This window comes from Coregonus clupeaformis, unplaced genomic scaffold (assembly GCF_020615455.1).
Source record: "Coregonus clupeaformis isolate EN_2021a unplaced genomic scaffold, ASM2061545v1 scaf2318, whole genome shotgun sequence".
NCBI classification, from domain to species: Eukaryota; Metazoa; Chordata; class Actinopteri; order Salmoniformes; family Salmonidae; genus Coregonus; species Coregonus clupeaformis.
The window spans coordinates 39444-58280 of record NW_025535772.1 but is presented as its reverse complement, the minus strand read 5'-3'; the positions used below and the strand labels follow the sequence as shown (position 1 = coordinate 58280).

Sequence of the window (18837 nt, the reverse complement as noted above, 5' to 3'; positions counted from 1 at the left end):
GACCAGGACCACTGATCCGTGTAAAGGAAAGAATGAATGAGGCCATGTATCGTGAGATTTTGAGTGAAAACCTCCTTCCATCAGCAAGGGCATTGAAGATGAAACGTGGCTGGGTCTTTCAGCATGACAATGATCCCAAACACACCGCCCGGGCAACGAAGGAGTGGCTTCGTAAGAAGCATTTCAAGGTCCTGGAGTGGCCTAGCCAGTCTCCAGATCTCAACCCCATAGAAAATCTTTGGAGGGAGTTGAAAGTCTGTGTTGCCCAGCGACAGCCCCAAATATCACTGCTCTAGAGGAGATCTGCATGGAGGAATGGGCCAAAATACCAGCAACAGTGTGTGAAAACCTTGTGAAGACTTACAGAAAACGTTTGACCTGTGTCATTGCCAACAAAGGGTATATAACAAAGTATTGAGAAACTTTTGTTATTGACCAAATACTTATTTTCCACCATAATTTGCAAATAAATTCATTAAAAATCCTACAATGTGATTTTCTGGATTTTTTTTTCTCATTTTGTCTGTCATAGTTGACGTGTACCTATGATGAAAATTACAGGCCTCTCTCATCTTTTTATGTGGGAGAACTTGCACAATTGGTGGCTGACTAAATACTTTTTTTCCCCACTGTAAGTTTAGTGCTCAAATCTCTGACAGCTGAACCATGAGGTGGACAATTATTATTTTACGAAAGTAGGCCATTTTATTTTTTATTTTTATATAGGCTATAAAGTTTTGCATATGCTATACATTGAAACACATGGAATAGTGTTTTTGTAATTTCTTATAGGCTGTTTTTAAGGACACATAAATGTGATTCATTTGGCCAACATCCCTTATTTATTGATGGCGCTGGCTGCGCCAGGTTGTATCTGAATGCATATGAATGTTCATTAAATGTCTCAAATGTCCGGTAAATTAAAATATTCCCTGTCATGTTGCCCGGCGCCAAAGGAAACTCTGAAATGGCATATTGTTTTTATGAAGATTTTAGAATATTCTCATGAAAATCTGTCGCCAATTGGATGGAAACCTACTTATAAACTCCCTAAAGACTCTGGCAAGTGCGCTAGTCCAGTGTCACTTTGATTATGCCTGCACATCATGGTTCACCAGCAACCCCAAACATCTAAAGAATAAGCTACCAGCCAAACAACCTTGTAAGAATTGTACTTAAACTCCCCCCTAATACTCATTTGGAGATTGAGCATTTTTTCATCTCTATCTCTGTAATGTGTCTGTATCTATGTAATTGTATATGTATATATGTAAAAAATATATATAGTGCCTTCGGAAATCATTCAGAACCCTTGACTTTTTCCACATTTTGTTATGTTACAGCCTATTCTAAAATGTAATAAATAAATAAAAATCCACATCAATCTACACACAATACCCCATAATGACGAAAACTGGTTTTTATAAATGTTTGCAAATGTATTAAAAAATAAAAAAAACTGAAATACCTTATTTACATAAGTATTCAGACCCTTTGCTATGAAACTCGAAATTGAGCATCCTGTTTCCATTGATCATCCTTGAAATGTTTCTACAACTTGATTGGAGTCCACCTGTGTTAAATTCAATTGATTGGACATGATTTGGAAAGGCACACACCTGTCGATATAAGGTCCCACAGTTGACAGTGCATGTCAGAGCAAAAACCAAGCCATGAGCTCAAAGGAATTGTCCGTAGAGCTCCGAGACAGGATTGTGTCCAGACACAGATCTGGGGAAGGGTATCAAAAAATGTCTGCAGCATTGAAGGTCTCCAAGAACACAGTGGCCTCCATCATTCTTAAATGGAAGAAGTTTGGAACCACCAAGACTCTTCCTAGAGCTGTCCCCTCTGCCAAACTGAGCAATCGGGGGAGAAGGGCCTTAGTCAGGGAGATGACCAAGAACCCGATGGTCACTCTGACAGAGCTCTAGAGTTCCTCTTTGGAGATGGGAGAACCTTCCAGAAGGACAACCATCTCTGCAGCACTCCACCAATCAGCCCGACAGAAGTGGGGAGTGGCCAGACAGAAGCCACTCCTCAGTAAAAGGCACATGACAGCCCTCTTGGAGTTTGCCAAAAGGCACCTAAAGACTCTCAGACCATGAGAAACAAGATTCTCTGGTCTGATGACATCAATATTGAACTCTTTGGCCTGAATGCCAAGCGTCATGTCTGGAGGAAAGCTGGCACCATCCCTACGGTGAAGCATGGTGGTGGAGGCATCATGCTGTGGGGATGTTTTTCAGCGGCTGGGACTGGGAGACTAGTCAGGATCGAGGAAAAGATAAACGGATCAAAGTACAGAGATCCTTGATGAAAACCTGCTCCAGAGCGCTCAGGACCTCAGACTGGGGCAAAGGTTCACCTTCCAACAGGACAATGACCATAAGCACACAGCCAAGACAATGCAGGAGTGGCTTCGGGACAACTCTTTGAATGTCCTTGAGTGGCCCAGCCAGAGCCCGGACTTGAACCGGATCTAACATCTCTGGAGAGACCTGAAAATAGCTGTGGAGCAACGCTCCCCATCCAACATGACAGAGCTTGAGAGGATCTGCAGAGAAGAATGGGAGAAACTCTCCAAATACAGGTGTGCCAAGCTTGTAGCGTCATACCCAAGAAGACTCGAGGCTGTAATCAAAGATGCTTCAACAAAGTACTGAGTAAAGGGTCTGAATACTTATGTAAATGTTATATTTCTGTTTTTTATTTGTAATACATTTGCAAAAATTTCTAAAAACCAGTTTTTGCTTTGTCATTATGGGGCATTGTGTGTAGATTGATGAGGGGAAAAAACAGTTTAATGAATTTTAGAATAAGGCTGTAATTTAACAAAATGTGGAAAAACTCAAGGTGTCTGAATACTTTCCGAAGGCACTGTATATATTTGTTACTGCTCAACTAAAACAATCTCGGTCAACCAACAGCCTAACGACCAAACAATCGTCCAGTCAACTAATTGGGGTCAGCCCTAAATGTACTCAATAAAACACCTCCTTTATAAATGACCAAAGGGATCCCTTACACCAGGCTAACCTCTGTCAAATTGATATTTTTCCCATGAGCCAGGGCTTTTGTTTGTTGACTTCAAAAGTCACAATTATCAAGATGGTGAGACACTATGTACAGAACATGGTCAATATGTTATATTCTCTGCCCATCAGTGTCCTAACCTGGGCAAACATTGAATTTACTAATCTGAGTATATGCTATCAGTTTAGAGAAGAATGCTCCTGAGTTAAACTATGGGGCTAAGTAAGTGAAACTCAATTGTTTTGAAGGGGCTGAGGATTTAGATGTGCCCTGTAGCCCACCCTGTCAACGTACCGTGGGGAGGAATGTTAATGGGTCTCACGGAAAGACAGGATGAAACATGTTACACTAGAAAAATCACAGTTCACGTATTTACTTATAGCTCTGCCTACTCCACAGCTTGTTTTTCAAATTATGAGTAAAACATATTTCACTTTATTTGAAACGGTGAGCCAGACATAATTAAACATGCTTGTTTATATAATGAATAGGAATTTGGGGGGCTAAAATGATTAAATATTAAAGCATTAAACCTCTCCCTTTCTTGCAGTCAAATGACCTAGTGGTCTGATGGGTGGAATGTTATTCATACTTTTCATAGTTAATAAACATTATTTCAAAAATCTGCAAAACATCTTGTGTTTCTATGTCAAACGGTTTTGTTATATTTCAGTCTTCTGTGATGTATATAAAGTGTAATATTGGTATGCAAACTCAAAATTGAATACATTTCAACTCTATATCTTATTTTTTAAGCCCATAAAGATGTGTGTGAGGTGTATACTTTTGTTTCAAAGTAGATTTCTTAATGACTACTGCAGTAAAAGGTTATTAAAGCGTCAGTCATACAACAGCTATACTTAAACCCAAACTGGTTTTCCAGTAGAGTAGTAAGAATGGCTCACCCTTTTTTTATTGCCTTTTTTCCTTTAACCAGATAACAACCTCTCTGTTTCGGTTAATTGAAATGAACATGTACATCAGCAGTTTTCATCTTGTTATAGGTCACTGACTGACTGTCACTCAATTAGCCCATATCAGTAAAAATGATTTAGATTGGTAAATTAGTCAAATTAGTCTAGCCAGATATCTAAACTTGTAGTAACCACATCCAAATTACCGACCGTGCACGCAGGGCACGTGCCCAGAAGGGTTCAATTAGAAATGAAGTCAGTCAATTCAGGAAATACATTTAAACCCCCCAAAATGACCTCACAAAAATTCAAACCCTGGTTACGGCCCTGATAATACTGTTATTAGAAGTACCATGTATGTGAGATTTATGAATAATGTACAGTCGTGGTCATACGTTTTGAGAATGACACAAATACTAATTTTCACAAAGTCTGCTGCCTCAGTTTTGATGATGTCAATTTGCATATACTCCAGAATGTCATGAAGAGTGATCAGATGAATTGCAATTAAATGCAAAGTCCCTCTTTGCCATGAAAATGAACTTAATCCCCAAAAAACATTTCCACTGCATTTCAGCCCTGCCACAAAAGGACCAGCTGCCATCATGTCAGTCATTCTCTCGTTAACACAGATGAGAGTGTTGACGAGGACAAGGCTGGAGATCACTCTGTCATGCTGATTGAGTTAGAATAACAGACTGGAAGCTTTAAAAGGAGGGTGGTGCTTGAAATCATTGTTCTTCCTCTGTTAACCATGGTTACCTGCAAGGAAACACATGCCGTCATCATTGCTTCGCACAAAAAGGGCTTATAGGATATCGATGCTAGGAAGATTGCACCTAAATCAACCATTTATCGGATCATCAAGAACTTCAAGGAGAGAGGTTCAATTGTTGTGAAGAAGGCGTCAGGGCGCCCAAGAAAGTCCAGCAAGTGCCAGGACCGTTGATTCAGCTGCGGGATCGGGGCACCACCAATGCAGAGCTTGCTCAGGAATGGCAGCAGGCAGGTGTGAGTTCATCTGCACGCACAGTGAGGCGAAGACTTTTGGAGGATGGCCTGGTCTCAAGAAGGGCAGCAAAGAAGCCACTTATCTCCAGGAAAAACATCAGGGACAGACTGATATTCTGCAAAAGGTACAGGGATTGGACTGCTGAGGACTGGGGTAAAGTCATTTACTCTGATGAATCCCCTTTCCGATTGTTTGGAGCATCCGGAAAACACCTTGTCCGGAGAAGACAAGGTGAGTGCTACAATCAGTCCTGTGTCATGCCAACAGTAAAGCATCCTGAGACCATTCATGTGTGGGGTTGCTTCTCAGCCAAGGGAGTGGGATCACTCACAATTTTGCCTAAGAACACAGCCATGAATAAAGAACGGTACCAACACATCCTCCGAGAGCAACTTCCAACCATCCAAGAACAGTTTGGTGACGAACAATACCTTTTCCAGCATGATGGAGCACCTTGCCATAAGGCAAAAGTGATAACTAAGTGGCTCGGGGAACAAAACATCGACATTTTGGGTCCATGGTCAGGAAACTCCCCAGACCTTAATCCCATTGAGAACTTGTGGTCAATCCTCATGAGGCGGGTGGACAAACAAAAACCCACAAATTCGGACTAACTCCAAGCATTGATTATGCAAGAATGGGCTGCCATCAGTCAGGATGTGGCCCAGAAGTTAATTGACAGCATGCCAGGGCAGATTGCAGAGGTCTTGAAAAAGAAGGGTCAACACTGCAAATATTGACTCTTTGCATAAACGTAATGTAATTGTCAATAAAAATGCTTGTAAATATACTTCAGTATACCATAGTAACATCTGACAAAAATATCTCGTAACACTGAAGCAGCGAACTTTGTGAAGACCAATATTCTCAAAACTTTTGACCACGACTGTATATGTAACAAAATGTAAAAAATGCAATACAAATGTAACAAAGTTACTTTTGTCCTCCGAAGTGGTGGATGGGCCAATAACATTCATAGCTACTGTAAGTTCTACTTGGATTTCGCTGTGCCTTAACTACAGTAGGCCTACAGTATGCCATCAGTCATCATCATTAGTGGAATTCTTAAATTCTTGAATTTTATTTGACCTTCATTGACTGAATTAAATGTGAAATGACCCCAACTCTTCAGACAGTCATTCAGGCAGGAAGGTAGGCAGGAAGCTTGACAGACATTCAGGATTCAACTTCATAGATTGGCTTTGACGCCTGTGGTAGGCTTTTAGTTGAGATTCTCTAAACCATAACAGCATTCCTGCTAGGTGCGCTTCTCTAAAGGAGAAAGATAGCGTACATAGTGAGTGATGGCTCCTCCTTACAGGACAAAGATGTGCACAGACCTGCCTCCATCCCCTCTCACATCCTACTCCCCCAAAACCTGAGTCTCAACCCCCCCCCCACCCATCCCAAACCCGATATCCCACAACCTTTCCAGTTGCGCCTGTCCAAACATCTCAACTACAGGCCTTTTTAGCTTTTTAATATTGTGACAGTAAGTAAGGATGAATGGAATGTGTGTGTGTGTATATGGGCACATTATCACACATGGTTGCACAAACTATTTTGATCCCAAGAAGTTTTGTTTTTATTTTACTTTTTGTCTCACTTTGAGGAGTCAATGGCATAATGGAGAGACACTGCTTACATTCACACAAGCAATATGTTAGATCCTATGCGTGTACACGCTTGACTGTCTGTCTGCATGCATCTGTTTGTGTTTTTTAATTCACAGTGGGTCTTGAACCATCGACCTGTTTTTACCGTAGATAAGGTATAAGAAAGCATTTAAAAAACGATTTCAATATGAAGGGTAAACCCATAAAAATAGTTTTGATGGGTCATTTTCCTTCTCTATCAATCTAGAGGAGTAACTGATCATTTTAAGGAGTCCTAACTCATTCCAGACCACCATAACAGCAGCAATAGTGAAGGGGAGGGGCTGAGGTTTGCTTGCAGCCTCTGATTGGCATGATCATTTGCAACCGAAGCACACTAATTACGTCTGACCAAATCATGTGTCAGCTTGAGTCCTCCTCACTCCCACTCTGAGTTAGTGTATGTTGCTGTGTTCCCCGCTCTGGAGCTGAGTTGGACTTCTAACCATTCACCCCTAAGGCCATAGTGCAGAGCTAGGAGAATACCCAGGTAACCCCACAGCCATGACGAACTCAGCGACTAACTTGCGGCTGAAGCTGCCCATGGCCTGCATCATCCTGGAGGTGATCATCATCATCCTCTTCGGCACGCTGGTGAAGTACGACGAAGAGACAGACGCCAAGCAATGGCACATGAAAATTGCCAATGGCTCCTCCAACTACGAAAACGACTTTTACTACCGCTACCCCAGTGAGTGACCGCAGAGAGAGGGGTAGGGTTGGGGTAACGAGACAGGTGGGGTAGTAGACATCCCTAACCACTGATACAGGGTCAGATACATTTTCATCCCTTTAATGGTTATGGTTATGATTAGGTAGTATGGTGATCTGACCCTAAATCTGTGGATAAGGGTAACTATTACCTTGTGAGGGTGGAGAGAATGGGGGATGTGGAGTCTATCTATAGAAATGAAATAATTGTTATTTTCCTTATTTGTTATGGTTTGTCTATGTGTCTGAGACTTGCATGGTAGCAGAAGCAGATCTGTTTGTTGTTTAGGCAAGTCTTGTGTTGTTCATTGTCATGCCATACATGTTTGTCATGACAATGAACATGACAGAAACGTTGTCTGAAGCTCAAACGAATCTGACGACTAGATGGGAAATAATTTATTTTCCTTCTGTGTTATGTCGCATGTCTTGCTCCAGTGCTGTGTTTGTATATTGCCTTCCCCCCTGGGGAGTCTAGTCTTCCCCATAATTTTTTGGGGGGATGTTATGAACTTACAGTACGGTTGTGTGGAGGAGATGAGGAGGTGGGTGGTGATGGTCATTGAGGTGAGCTGTTTGTGAGGGTTTGTAGAGGGGCAAAATAACTATTTTATGTTTGATCTGTGCTCAGTGCTGTAGATCAGCATTCCTACTCTGAGACCCTTTAATACATAGGGCAGAGTGGGGTAAGATGAGCCAAAGGGGTAAGTTTAGCCACCCTTGTTTCTAGGAAACCATACAATAAAAAATATGACCGAATATTTAGGAAGAGGTCATAATTTCATTGATTCTGTGAAGGAATAAACCACATGGAAAAGTTGTAAGCAAGTTATGTCCAAAAAACAGATTCTCACCAAGTCAAATTAATGTATTGTGTTAGAGGTTTCATGATGCTTGTATCTAAACCAAAGTAGATCATTTTAAGATTATACATCAGTTGGGGTGTCTATAAGCTTCAATATGAGGTCCTAAACCTAGCATGAAAGTGCATCCTCGTAGCTGTGTGGGCTAATATAGTCAAAATGTGTGTCCTTCGGTAAGTTGAGCCAATGGCCATGGGGTAAGTTGGGCCTATGGTTGAGCCAATGGCAAGTTGAGAAAATTGAAGTGTTTTCTTCCCAGCCATAATGCAAGGCATTATCGCTGGGATATGAGGTAACAACAGAGCCTGGCCTATGTTAAAAGTGTTTAAAAAGTACAAAGTGTTTTGTTAGGTGTTAAGCCTGTGTTAAAAGATGCTTAAAATGATTAAAAGACAAAACAGCGATTGTGTTTGGGAAATAAAGATAGACATGGTTTTAAAAAGGTAGTGGTAATATTTCATTCAATACAGAAATTTGTAGGCGGCTTAACTTAACCGGTCCCGTGGCTCAACTTACTCCATACCCGGGATAAGTTGTGCGAAGAGACCACTTTTTTTGGACAAGCTATGTTTTCAAAACTGTAATGTTAACATGAATTCTGATTATTTCCAGGGATACACAACATCCTGAAATATATGTTAATAGATTTGTTATAAAGAATACTATATTTCCCTTGACGGTGGAATGCTGAATGTAAAAAATGGATAAACTTACCCCACTCTCCCCTACAACCCGTGAGCTTCTCAGTGTTCAATGTGAGTTTTCCCTCCTTTGCTTTGACATTTGGCTGCAAGCAGCAAAGCAACAAATGGTTAATTTGTTTCCTAATTAGAGGAGGGTTTGGTTGCCAAATGTTTTTGGGTGAACTTGTTTTACTTTCTGTGACAGTGTACTCCAGTTCACTGATGTATCAAATAGATAATTCTCATTATCGGTTTTATACTTGAAATGCTCCGTTTGCTTTGTGTTGTGGTGTACAATATATACACCAACAATCACAACAGTACATTTTGGAGACAGACGGATACCTGAAAACAGACAATGTGCTTACGTAATTGCATACTTTCTACTGTCTGCGGTCCACTGAAAATAATTGGAAACTAGAAGCTCTTTGTCAAGTGGGAGGAGAGGGAGAGTTAAGTTCCCCAATGTCAATATGGAAACAAATCCGGCATGGGGAGAGATTACTGTCCTTTGATATAACCCTTTAGTTTCTCAGATCTGTCTGTCAATGTTTTTTTGATTAGCGTCAAAACCATCTAACTCATAGGCTACTTTGAACAGCAAGAGGGAAGGAAGTTTGGTTTCTGAATAGGTTATAGCATGTCTGTTGAAGTGGGTGTACAATCAGCGGGTATACTGTTCCTCCTCTGAATGTTGCTGTTCCACCTTAACAGATCAGTAATGAAATGCAAAGGAACACTGCTGGGGGGGAGGTGGTGTAGGTAATTGGTGTGTGCAATTCTTAGCCGTGTTGAAAGTTCACCTGTGTGCAACTAGTCCTACCTGTCACCACACCTTGAGGCTTTCCCAGTATTGTCTCTGTACTATATGTCATGCAGGTGGCTGGGTGCAGGTAAGTCCCAGAAAGAGTATGAGAATGTCTGTTATACAGACATGGGAATGTGTAGGAGGAATGTTTAATTTTCACATTCACCCAATCACTGTCCAATTAGTGAAAGGCCAGAGGGATAAGGGCTTCTGCGTGAGAAAGAAAGGCGCACCGGGGGGAGGAGAGTGAGGGGGAAAAGTTGAGTGAAAGATGGGGAACAGAAGGGGGGAGGGTGAAAAGGAGAGAAAGGGTTAGGAGGGAGAGAGTGATTGTTTTCAGAGAGAAGGAAAAGTTTGCTGTGGCAGTGTGATTTATGTGTTTATTGTCACGCCAGCAAGGCTTGTCATATGGATGACTGAGATACACAGAAAACGAGCTAGGGAGAGCGAGAAAGCAAGAGAAAAAGATTGTATGGCACAAAAAGGTCATTAAGGAACCAAAGTTGAGCTGTGAGCTACTTTGGCTGGTAGCAATGGTTTCCAGTTTTCCCTTGTTAAGGCCGGGGAGTCATAGCCTGGTCAATCACACTGACCGCTGTGGTCAGTGTGGTTGACTAGGCCATTGGAGTCATGGGAAACTTTGGGAGTTGAATTATATGAATCTCTGAGAGTTGGATCATGTCCGTTTGACTTTGAATTCAATTAATCTTTGAAGCTGAAGTCTGTGACTCATTTGAGATTTGAATCAATTGAGCCTTTGAGCGTTGGGCCTTCATCCTTCACTGAAGCAGGTGAAGCTGCTGATGCACATTATGCCAGGCTCACTATTTATGCTCTTGCCTTTAAGCTATTGAGTGATTGAGTACACTGACTTTGACACAAAGTAGAAACCTGTTCAAGGTTGGGTACATTTGAAAGAGGAAGTACTAAATGTCCATTAGTAGTAATTATTTCAGATCATCTTTAACCTGTCACCTTCACTGCTGAATGGAAGATCACCTTCAAGAATGAAACACACACACATACACACATACAGTAAGTGCACATCTGACTACTCTCATTGATCATATCCTGTCATAACACTTTTTGGTGTTTTGTATGAGATGTCTCTTTCCCTTCATCAAATGGCGGGTGCACAGGGCACTGTTTGGATGACGGAATTATTTTGAAGTGGATGAACGTGTGCAAATAGCCTACTTTTTGAAGTGATTTGTTTGACAATAAGTGAAAACATCATCACTGGGTGTGTTCATGCCACATTAAAAGGTAATACATGTTTACTGTTCAAATACATGTCTTTACTATTAGCCCCATAAAAATTTTCGTGCACAAATAGGAAGTCCCGTGAATAAAATTGAGACCCCCAAATGTCACTGTATAATTCTCACTCTGCTGCTCTTTATTGTCTGGGTGTGTATGTAGGTTGACCTCATTGCTATGAGATAAGAGATTTGCTGTTATGTCAACATATAGTAGAAGCCTTTAGAACTATAGCTGCTCCACATGACAAATGTCTAGAAAGCAAATGATATATGATTGAAAGACACAGTCAGAATTAAGAGAACTGTAAATAAGGCATTAGGTTAAAACTGGTCTGTATGTTGCTTCATGAGTGCAGGTAATATATTACAACAACAATTTTTACAATCTATTTTGTTTATTTACATCCTCACAGGTGTTGCCCATGTGTGAGCATGTTACATTTTCTCACCGCTCTGTAGGTGTCAGTAGGTGTCCTTCTAGGGGATGGCACGGGGTATTTGGGCCAGCCTGCCAATGGGGAGTTGAGCAGTGCGAATATCCTCCATGCCAATGATCAGTTGCCAGGCAACGACACCAAGAGATATTGTCCCCACTCCCCAGTGCCATGTGGATGAATACGTCCAGTGGGCAGAGGGAGGTGTAGTAGGCTGGTTAACAAGGCCGGATAGCAGGCTGAATGGAGCTATGAGGCACAGGGTAACTTCTGTGTCCTTCTATGTAGGCCAACTGAGGCTCCCAAAGCCCCCTGTCCCGCTCAATTTAAATCACAAAATGTTGACTAAAAGGGATTGTAGGTGATTCGTGGGGAAGTCACCAGAACTTACAATTAGATGAAAGATACTGCTATACTACTGTCATAAGACAGTCTTTCTCACCAAACCATAAGAAGGGGATTGTTAAAATGTTTGCAAGACTGACCACACAGGCACTTGAATAGTGACAATGTGCATCCAACGCAATAAAATAATCTGTACTGTGTTCTCCTCCTTTGTTCAGGCTTTCAGGATGTGCACGTGATGATCTTCATTGGCTTTGGTTTCCTCATGACGTTCCTGCAACGTTACGGCTTTAGCAGTGTGGGCTTCAACTTCCTCATCGCGGCCTTTGCTCTGCAGTGGGCCACTCTCATGCAGGGCTTCGTCCACGGCATGCACGGGGGCAAGATCCACGTCGGAATAGAGAGGTACGGCTCATGCACACAATAACCTACATTTCATACTAAAATAAACACAACACACCAGCAGATACATGTGATGTGTATACATGTCATATCATACGGGTGTAAGTGTATACTGTAGTGTATCCCATAATAAACCCTATCATTAAGAGTGTTTGTCCCTCCTGCAGTATGATCAACGCTGACTTCTGCACGGGCTCAGTGCTTATCTCGTTCGGGGCGGTCCTGGGGAAGACCAGTCCAGTCCAGCTGCTGGTCATGTCTGTGATTGAAGTCACCCTGTTCGCAGTCAATGAGTTCATTGTGCTTTCTGTTCTGGGGGTGAGTGTGTGTGTGTGTTTAGGTGTACCATTAAATGTACAATTCATGTCTTGCAGCCTTAAGGCTTATATGTGTGTATACAAAACTACACTAAAACTGATTTTTTACGTACTATTATGCCTACTCTCCTATTTGGCTTTCTCATCACTCTTGCATAATATACTTTTAGACTAAGCTTTTTACACCCCTTAAATTAGATCATGTTCACCTTTAGGCCAAGGATGCTGGTGGCTCCATGACCATCCACACCTTTGGAGCTTACTTTGGCCTGATGGTGGCTCGTGTTCTCTACCGCCCCAACCTGGACAAGAGCAAACACAAGAACTGCTCTGTCTACCACTCTGACCTCTTCGCCATGATTGGTAAGAATACATCCTGCTCATCGTAAGCAGGAAGCCCGTACATTAGATACAAATAGCCACCATCAACAAGTCGGACAACTTAACCTTCATTTTCTGAAGACGCCAGTTATGTTTTGACTATGCATGCCAATGCCAATGTATGGGAATCTGTGTCATAATTAAGAGTACAGTACATCCACCTCCCCAGGAAAAAACCTTACCTGTAAGCTTGCTAAACTAAAGGACTATATTAAATACCAGTATGCTAATACTTATTTTTCCCTGCCTGCTCAGGCACGATCTACCTGTGGATGTTCTGGCCAAGCTTCAACTCTGCTGTGACGGCCCACGGAGACGACCAGCACCGCACGGCTATGAACACCTACTATTCCCTGGCTGCCTGCACCCTAGCCACCTACGGCCTGTCTGCCGTTGTGGCCCATGATGGCAAGCTCGATATGGTGAGGGGGCTAGTACGGTAGGGGGGACTTAAGATGAAAAGCAGGTCCCTAAAAGTACTCTAGGGCTAGACAGGCGATGTGGACTTGGGGGGACATAGAGGGAGAAGTAGGATTCTACAGGGACTATGCAGTGTAAATGAGGGGCTTAAAGTGGTCTTCCCAGATAATTTCAAGTGGGAGTTAGGGACTAGACATGGTAGGGGAAGGAAGATTTCTCCCAGTGTTTGTTGTCAAAACAATCTGGTTCAACTGTATTTTGCGTCATAGGCCTACTAGCCCTATTAGATGTTATACATGTAAGTAAATATTTGGAATGAAACATGACTCCTTTGGGATTAAATCCTGATTGGCAACCTCTGGATATGCAAACATCCTGTATGATGACTCAGACAGGTATTTCAACTATTGACTACAGATGTAGTTAGGTGTGCTTGCTGAAAGCAAAGCACAACTCTAGATTTCTTACATACTTATATTGTTATTATTATTATATTTATTCCACTCGCTCTAGCGCTTAAATGATTTAAGCTATTAACATGAAACCAACTTCCAAATGTGCAGACTGCACCAAATTAGATTGCTTGAAAAACTTTTTAATAGCAATGAACTCACCAACAGTAACTCTTGAACCGTTCAAGCTAGAGACACCAAACCAACTTTCACATGTTCAGGCTATCCTATCCAATCAAGCAATCAATCAGCTAACCAATCAATCAATATTTTCATCTACCCACTTTTTCAACTATAACCAGTCACTACCATTACTACTGCAGTCACTACCACTTCTATAACTTATTTCAAAACCATAAATACTTTAAAACAAGCTAGCAAGCCCACATTTTCTTCCAAAAATGGACTTTTCTAGTTTAGATTTGATTTATCTATTCTAAACTATCAAACTATGAATCATCAAACTTTCTCACGATACGATTTAAGAATTAAGAATGCCTAGATTGGAAACCATCCCAAAAAATGCATGCTGAAGCATCATACCATAGTTACGATCTAACTTTTAGAGTATACAGTCATGTGAGCCAGACAATATATCTAGTTGCTATGTCCCTTGAGGACATAGCTGTCATCTGCATCTCATGCTGAAATCAGGAAGGTGCATTCCTGTCTAGATGGAAATCAATCTGAAGTTGTCTTTTCTATACAATGGAGGGAGTGTTGGAGTCAGTGAACATACCACATGACCTGATGATAGTAGTACCGTTCTAATCAGCTGAGATTATCTCACAGTTGGTGAAAGGGTAGTGTGTCAGCAGCATATCATAACATCTGTCTATAATCTAACTCTACACACTCGCACACCCCCACTTTGCATGATGGCGATAGCAAATAGATAATTAAAATAAAGGTATGAATTGACTCTGACAATCAACCATTTTGAACACCATTTTAAAAACGTTGTCTCTCTCCTCTCTTTAGGTGCACATCCAGAACGCTGCCCTTGCCGGTGGGGTTGCCGTGGGAACTGCTGGTGAAATGATGCTCACTCCTTTCGGCTCCATGATTGTGGGCTTCCTGGCTGGAACCATCTCTGTGCTGGGCTTCAAGTTCCTCTCGGTAAGGCCAACCTCCCATTGGTAAGACAGGCTATAGGACAGAAGTGTATGGAAATGAAAATGTATTATCCTCCTGAGACCCAGGAATAAAACATATCTTTAATTAAAAATACAACATTTTTTGGGGTGATAAAAAAACTTAAACAATTACAAAATATAGGTTTATTTATTTTCTATTGTATGTGCACTGTAGTGGACTTAATAAATCAGTTGATAGTAAATATGAAAAATTTAACATTACAGTAAATGGGTACAGTAGGTAACAAAACTACAGAGGACATAAATAAGATCTTATTCAATGTGAAAAATGATTGCACTGCTCTGAAAACTCACCAAACTATTCCTGAGATATTTACTTACTAAAAGCAATTGAAAATCAAACTCACAAAAAAATTATAATTACACACACTTACCTTCCTTTTTACCATAAAATGTGCTAATTGTGTTGGCAGCCATTTTGACAAACCTGGAAGAGAAAGTTATCCAGGTCACACTCCCACATGTGATATCATTGAAAAGCCCCGAATGTCCTTTCAAGGGGTCTCAGGAGGATTTGACCATTTATGATGCCAACAGAACAAGAGAATCTATTTACAACATAAACAGTCATGTTGAGAAACACATCCACTTATGTGTATATGGCACCTTTTGAAGGACATACGGGTGCTAGAGTGCATACACGTCACGCACACAAACACCCGCACTCATGGCACTGCCAACTTTCCACCCCTGTCCCCTCAGCCTATCCTGGAAGAAAAGCTGAAGATACAGGACACGTGTGGCGTCCACAACCTGCACGGCATGCCTGGAGTCCTGGGAGCCATCGTTGGAGCAGTTACTGCTGCTCTGGCAACCAAGGATGTCTATGGAGATGGGTTAGTCTGCCTTTTTTTTGACAAGTTGGAAAGGTGTGCCCTCTGCTGGTGTTATGGTGAAGCTCCCCCTATTGCGCAACAGACAGACGCCATCAAAGCGTGCATTCATACAACAGTTTCATTCAACACTCCCTGCTCTCTGTGTTGCAGGATGGCTGATGTGTTCCCTGACATCCACTCTGGGGATGTGGAAGCCTCGTTCCAGGGCGTACGACAGGCCATCTCCCTGGCTGTGACCCTGGGCATCGCCCTCCTGGGCGGTCTTATCACCGGTACGTAGAGGGACTAGCTAGAGGATAGGGGGGATTTAAATATTACCAGTTTACAGAATGTTGTAAGCACACACAGTCATTATCTTGACTTGAGTTTGTTTTGCAAATGCATGGTGATATTATATCTATGCTCTTTTGTTCCTGTATATAGGTATGTGTGTAATTGTATCATGTCCTTGTCATGTAATTTATATGTCCATGTCTTGTAGGTTTTATTCTGAAGCTGCCAATCTATGGTGCTCCTCCTGACACCATCTGCTTTGAGGATGGCATCTACTGGGAGGTAAGTTTAGCTACTACTCCCAGTCACTTTGTATGGATGAATGAACACACAGGACTCCTAGATTTGTACATAGTGTTTGTGTGACAGTGCAGTGCCATTCAGGCCCATGAAGGGTTAAAGATTGTCAGTGATGGCATACAGTTGGATCCCAATGTAGTGCAATATGATATGTGGCCACATGGTGTCATGCTTGCATTTGGTTACTGAACTCCAATGGCTGCATGTCATGTCAGAACATCAGGTGGTGCCATATCACATGGTCAATGCATGTATAATCAGTAATTGACGATTCTCTTGATAAAAAAATATATATAAAGATTTAGGAATGTGTTGAAATGATCTAGGCAATAGGCATACTTGCATTTTTATGACTAGATGATAAGGTGAAAAAAAGGTTTAAATAAATCACCACTACATCTTTATTTTTCTCTTTCCATTTTACTCTCTCTCTCTCTCTCTCAGCTGCCTGGTGAGGAGGGCTCACATGAGGAGTTGACCACTGTTAGGACACTGGACGAGGCAGAAAAGCTCAACGCATAAACACACACACACACATACACACACTTGAGATCCACACATAGTAGATTGTACAACCAGGATGTGGCAGCACATGGTGCTTGTGTATGTCTGCCATTTTTTTTATGTGCCAATGACCATATCTGGGTCACTAGTATGGTTGTAGTGTGTGTTCAAACACTCCAGACCATCAGTAGAAGTGCCTTTTCACTCTCAGAAGAAAAAAATCTCAAGGTAGCCCTTAATGTGTTTACACCAGACAGAAGTATGCTATCCTCCGAGCAGCATGGGCCATGGACAGCCCATTGCAATATACCTCCTACCAGCTGCCTTATGTTATGGTCCTAGATGACGTTATGAAGCTACAGTATATGACAGAGCTGTAGACTTGAATCATGGTCTGGGAATTTGGATTCGACTAGTGAAATCTGTTTGATGATGCAAAAACAATGGATTAAGCTACTTTTTAATTGTGTTTTTTTTTAAAGATTTTTTTGTCTTCTGCCCTCTTTTAAGAGATGTTACATGCACCAATGTTAAGGGAATTACACTTTTAACCATTTTTAATCATTCGATTGACTAAGGGAAAGACAAATATGCAGTAGGCCTATGTGTTGTGAATTCTATATTAAAACCAAATAAAAATGTACCTCGCATGTGATTTAATGTAGATCGCTGATGTTTTCATGAATAGACGATAACTTTTATAGGTGCAAGTACATCCCTAAAAATGAAAAATATTCCAGAATAAAACTGCATAGATAGAGTTAAAGTAGAGTTTTGACGATTTAATATTCGCTCTGGGTCAGGATTCTCCTTTTCTTATGTTTGTATACTATGCAATGTATTGGGTAGAGTAGAATTGCTATTGTTCAGTTATGTACAGTTGTGATATAATTGAGTCGACTAGCAAACCACTGAATCAAATTGATTATTTGCTATAGGGGGGGGAAACGGTGCCCAGACTTTGTTACACTGGAGACAATGTAATTGCTGTGAATTTAAATGATAATTGAATAATACCTGTAGCATATTTTTGCAAAAATACATCTTTCAATTGTGACATTATTCATTAATTACATTTCAATATTATTTTATCTTGTTCATTGGACATTTTGAGTAGTTTTGTCCGACATTTTCCTTTAATCCGTTCCTGAATATTTAATGTGGCCCTTAATTACCGAAGAAGAGGTTAATACCCAAAATGCAAATGTTTTTTTTTCATATACCACATGATTAACACTTTCTGGGATCAAACAGCCTAGGGAAGCTGGTGTCTTCAGCTGCGTTTAGACAGGCATCCCAATTCTGATATGTTTTTGACCAATCCGATTAGCTGAAAAAGAGCTGTTATGAAAAGATCTGATTCGCCAAAAGCCCAACTAGTGGAAAAAAAGATCAGAATTGGCCTGCCTATGTAAACGCAGCCTTTAACATGTGTCTTAGATAGCGCCCGGGGCCAGTTCATGTTCGTGCGAGAAAAATAAAAGGTTCCTGAATTAACATTTAGGGGTTCCTCCGATTGCATCATCGGCGGAACTCCTAAAGGTGCCTTCTATGTCGAAAATATACAGGTTAGGACAATGTAATAATTGCATGCGGAAGCGTTCGAAAATAGTGTCCCGAAATAATGTAGCCAGGTGCTAATCCTGAAGAATCGGCAACAGTCCAATGAATTTGTTTTGTGCCTCGCATACTCCCTTAAAATACCTAAGCTTGAAAAACGAGAAAAAAGCGGCAATATTACTGTTTGTCCCTCTTGAGCAGCAAGTAGACTAACTCAAAAAGTCCATCCAAATTAAAGATGCACTATGCAGAAATCGCCCCGCCATTTCCTGGTTGCAAAAATTCTAATAGTTCGCCTAATTTCAGTTTGTGACAAAACAAGCAGTCATTGTGTAGAGAATCATTGTACCATCTAAACAGCTGTGAAATATATTTTCCATAACCAAACATATTGTATATTCAGCTATTTGAAGCTGGTGTACAAAACCGAAAGTAAAAGATGCAAAAATGAAACTTCAGAACGGGAAGCATAGAAATAGCTGACTTGCTTTCAACCGGAATTAAATATCTAG

At 41.2% G+C, this 18837-nt stretch overlaps 1 protein-coding gene across 1 annotated transcript; it reads left to right on the top strand.

The window, feature by feature from the left end:
- Window positions 1-6988: 6988 nt before the first annotated feature.
- On the top strand, window positions 6989-17420 carry LOC123488449 (ammonium transporter Rh type B-like). Its single transcript, XM_045219368.1, has 10 exons — window positions 6989-7308; window positions 11942-12128; window positions 12293-12443; window positions 12658-12805; window positions 13079-13245; window positions 14677-14814; window positions 15555-15688; window positions 15839-15960; window positions 16170-16243; window positions 16706-17420. Exons 1-10 carry the CDS (start codon window positions 7122-7124, stop codon window positions 16781-16783), a joined length of 1386 nt encoding a protein of 461 aa, XP_045075303.1. The 5' UTR covers window positions 6989-7121; the 3' UTR covers window positions 16784-17420.
- Window positions 17421-18837: the final 1417 nt, after the last annotated feature.

Bases quoted from the DNA above. Each gene is read 5' to 3' on its own strand.
- LOC123488449 (XM_045219368.1), top strand. From the start codon at position 7,122: ATGACGAACTCAGCGACTAACTTGCGGCTGAAGCTGCCCATGGCCTGC. The intron at 7,309-11,941 runs GTGAGTGACCGC...TCCTTTGTTCAG, and splicing joins CTTTTACTACCGCTACCCCA to GCTTTCAGGATGTGCACGTG. The intron at 12,444-12,657 runs GTGAGTGTGTGT...GTTCACCTTTAG, and splicing joins TTGTGCTTTCTGTTCTGGGG to GCCAAGGATGCTGGTGGCTC.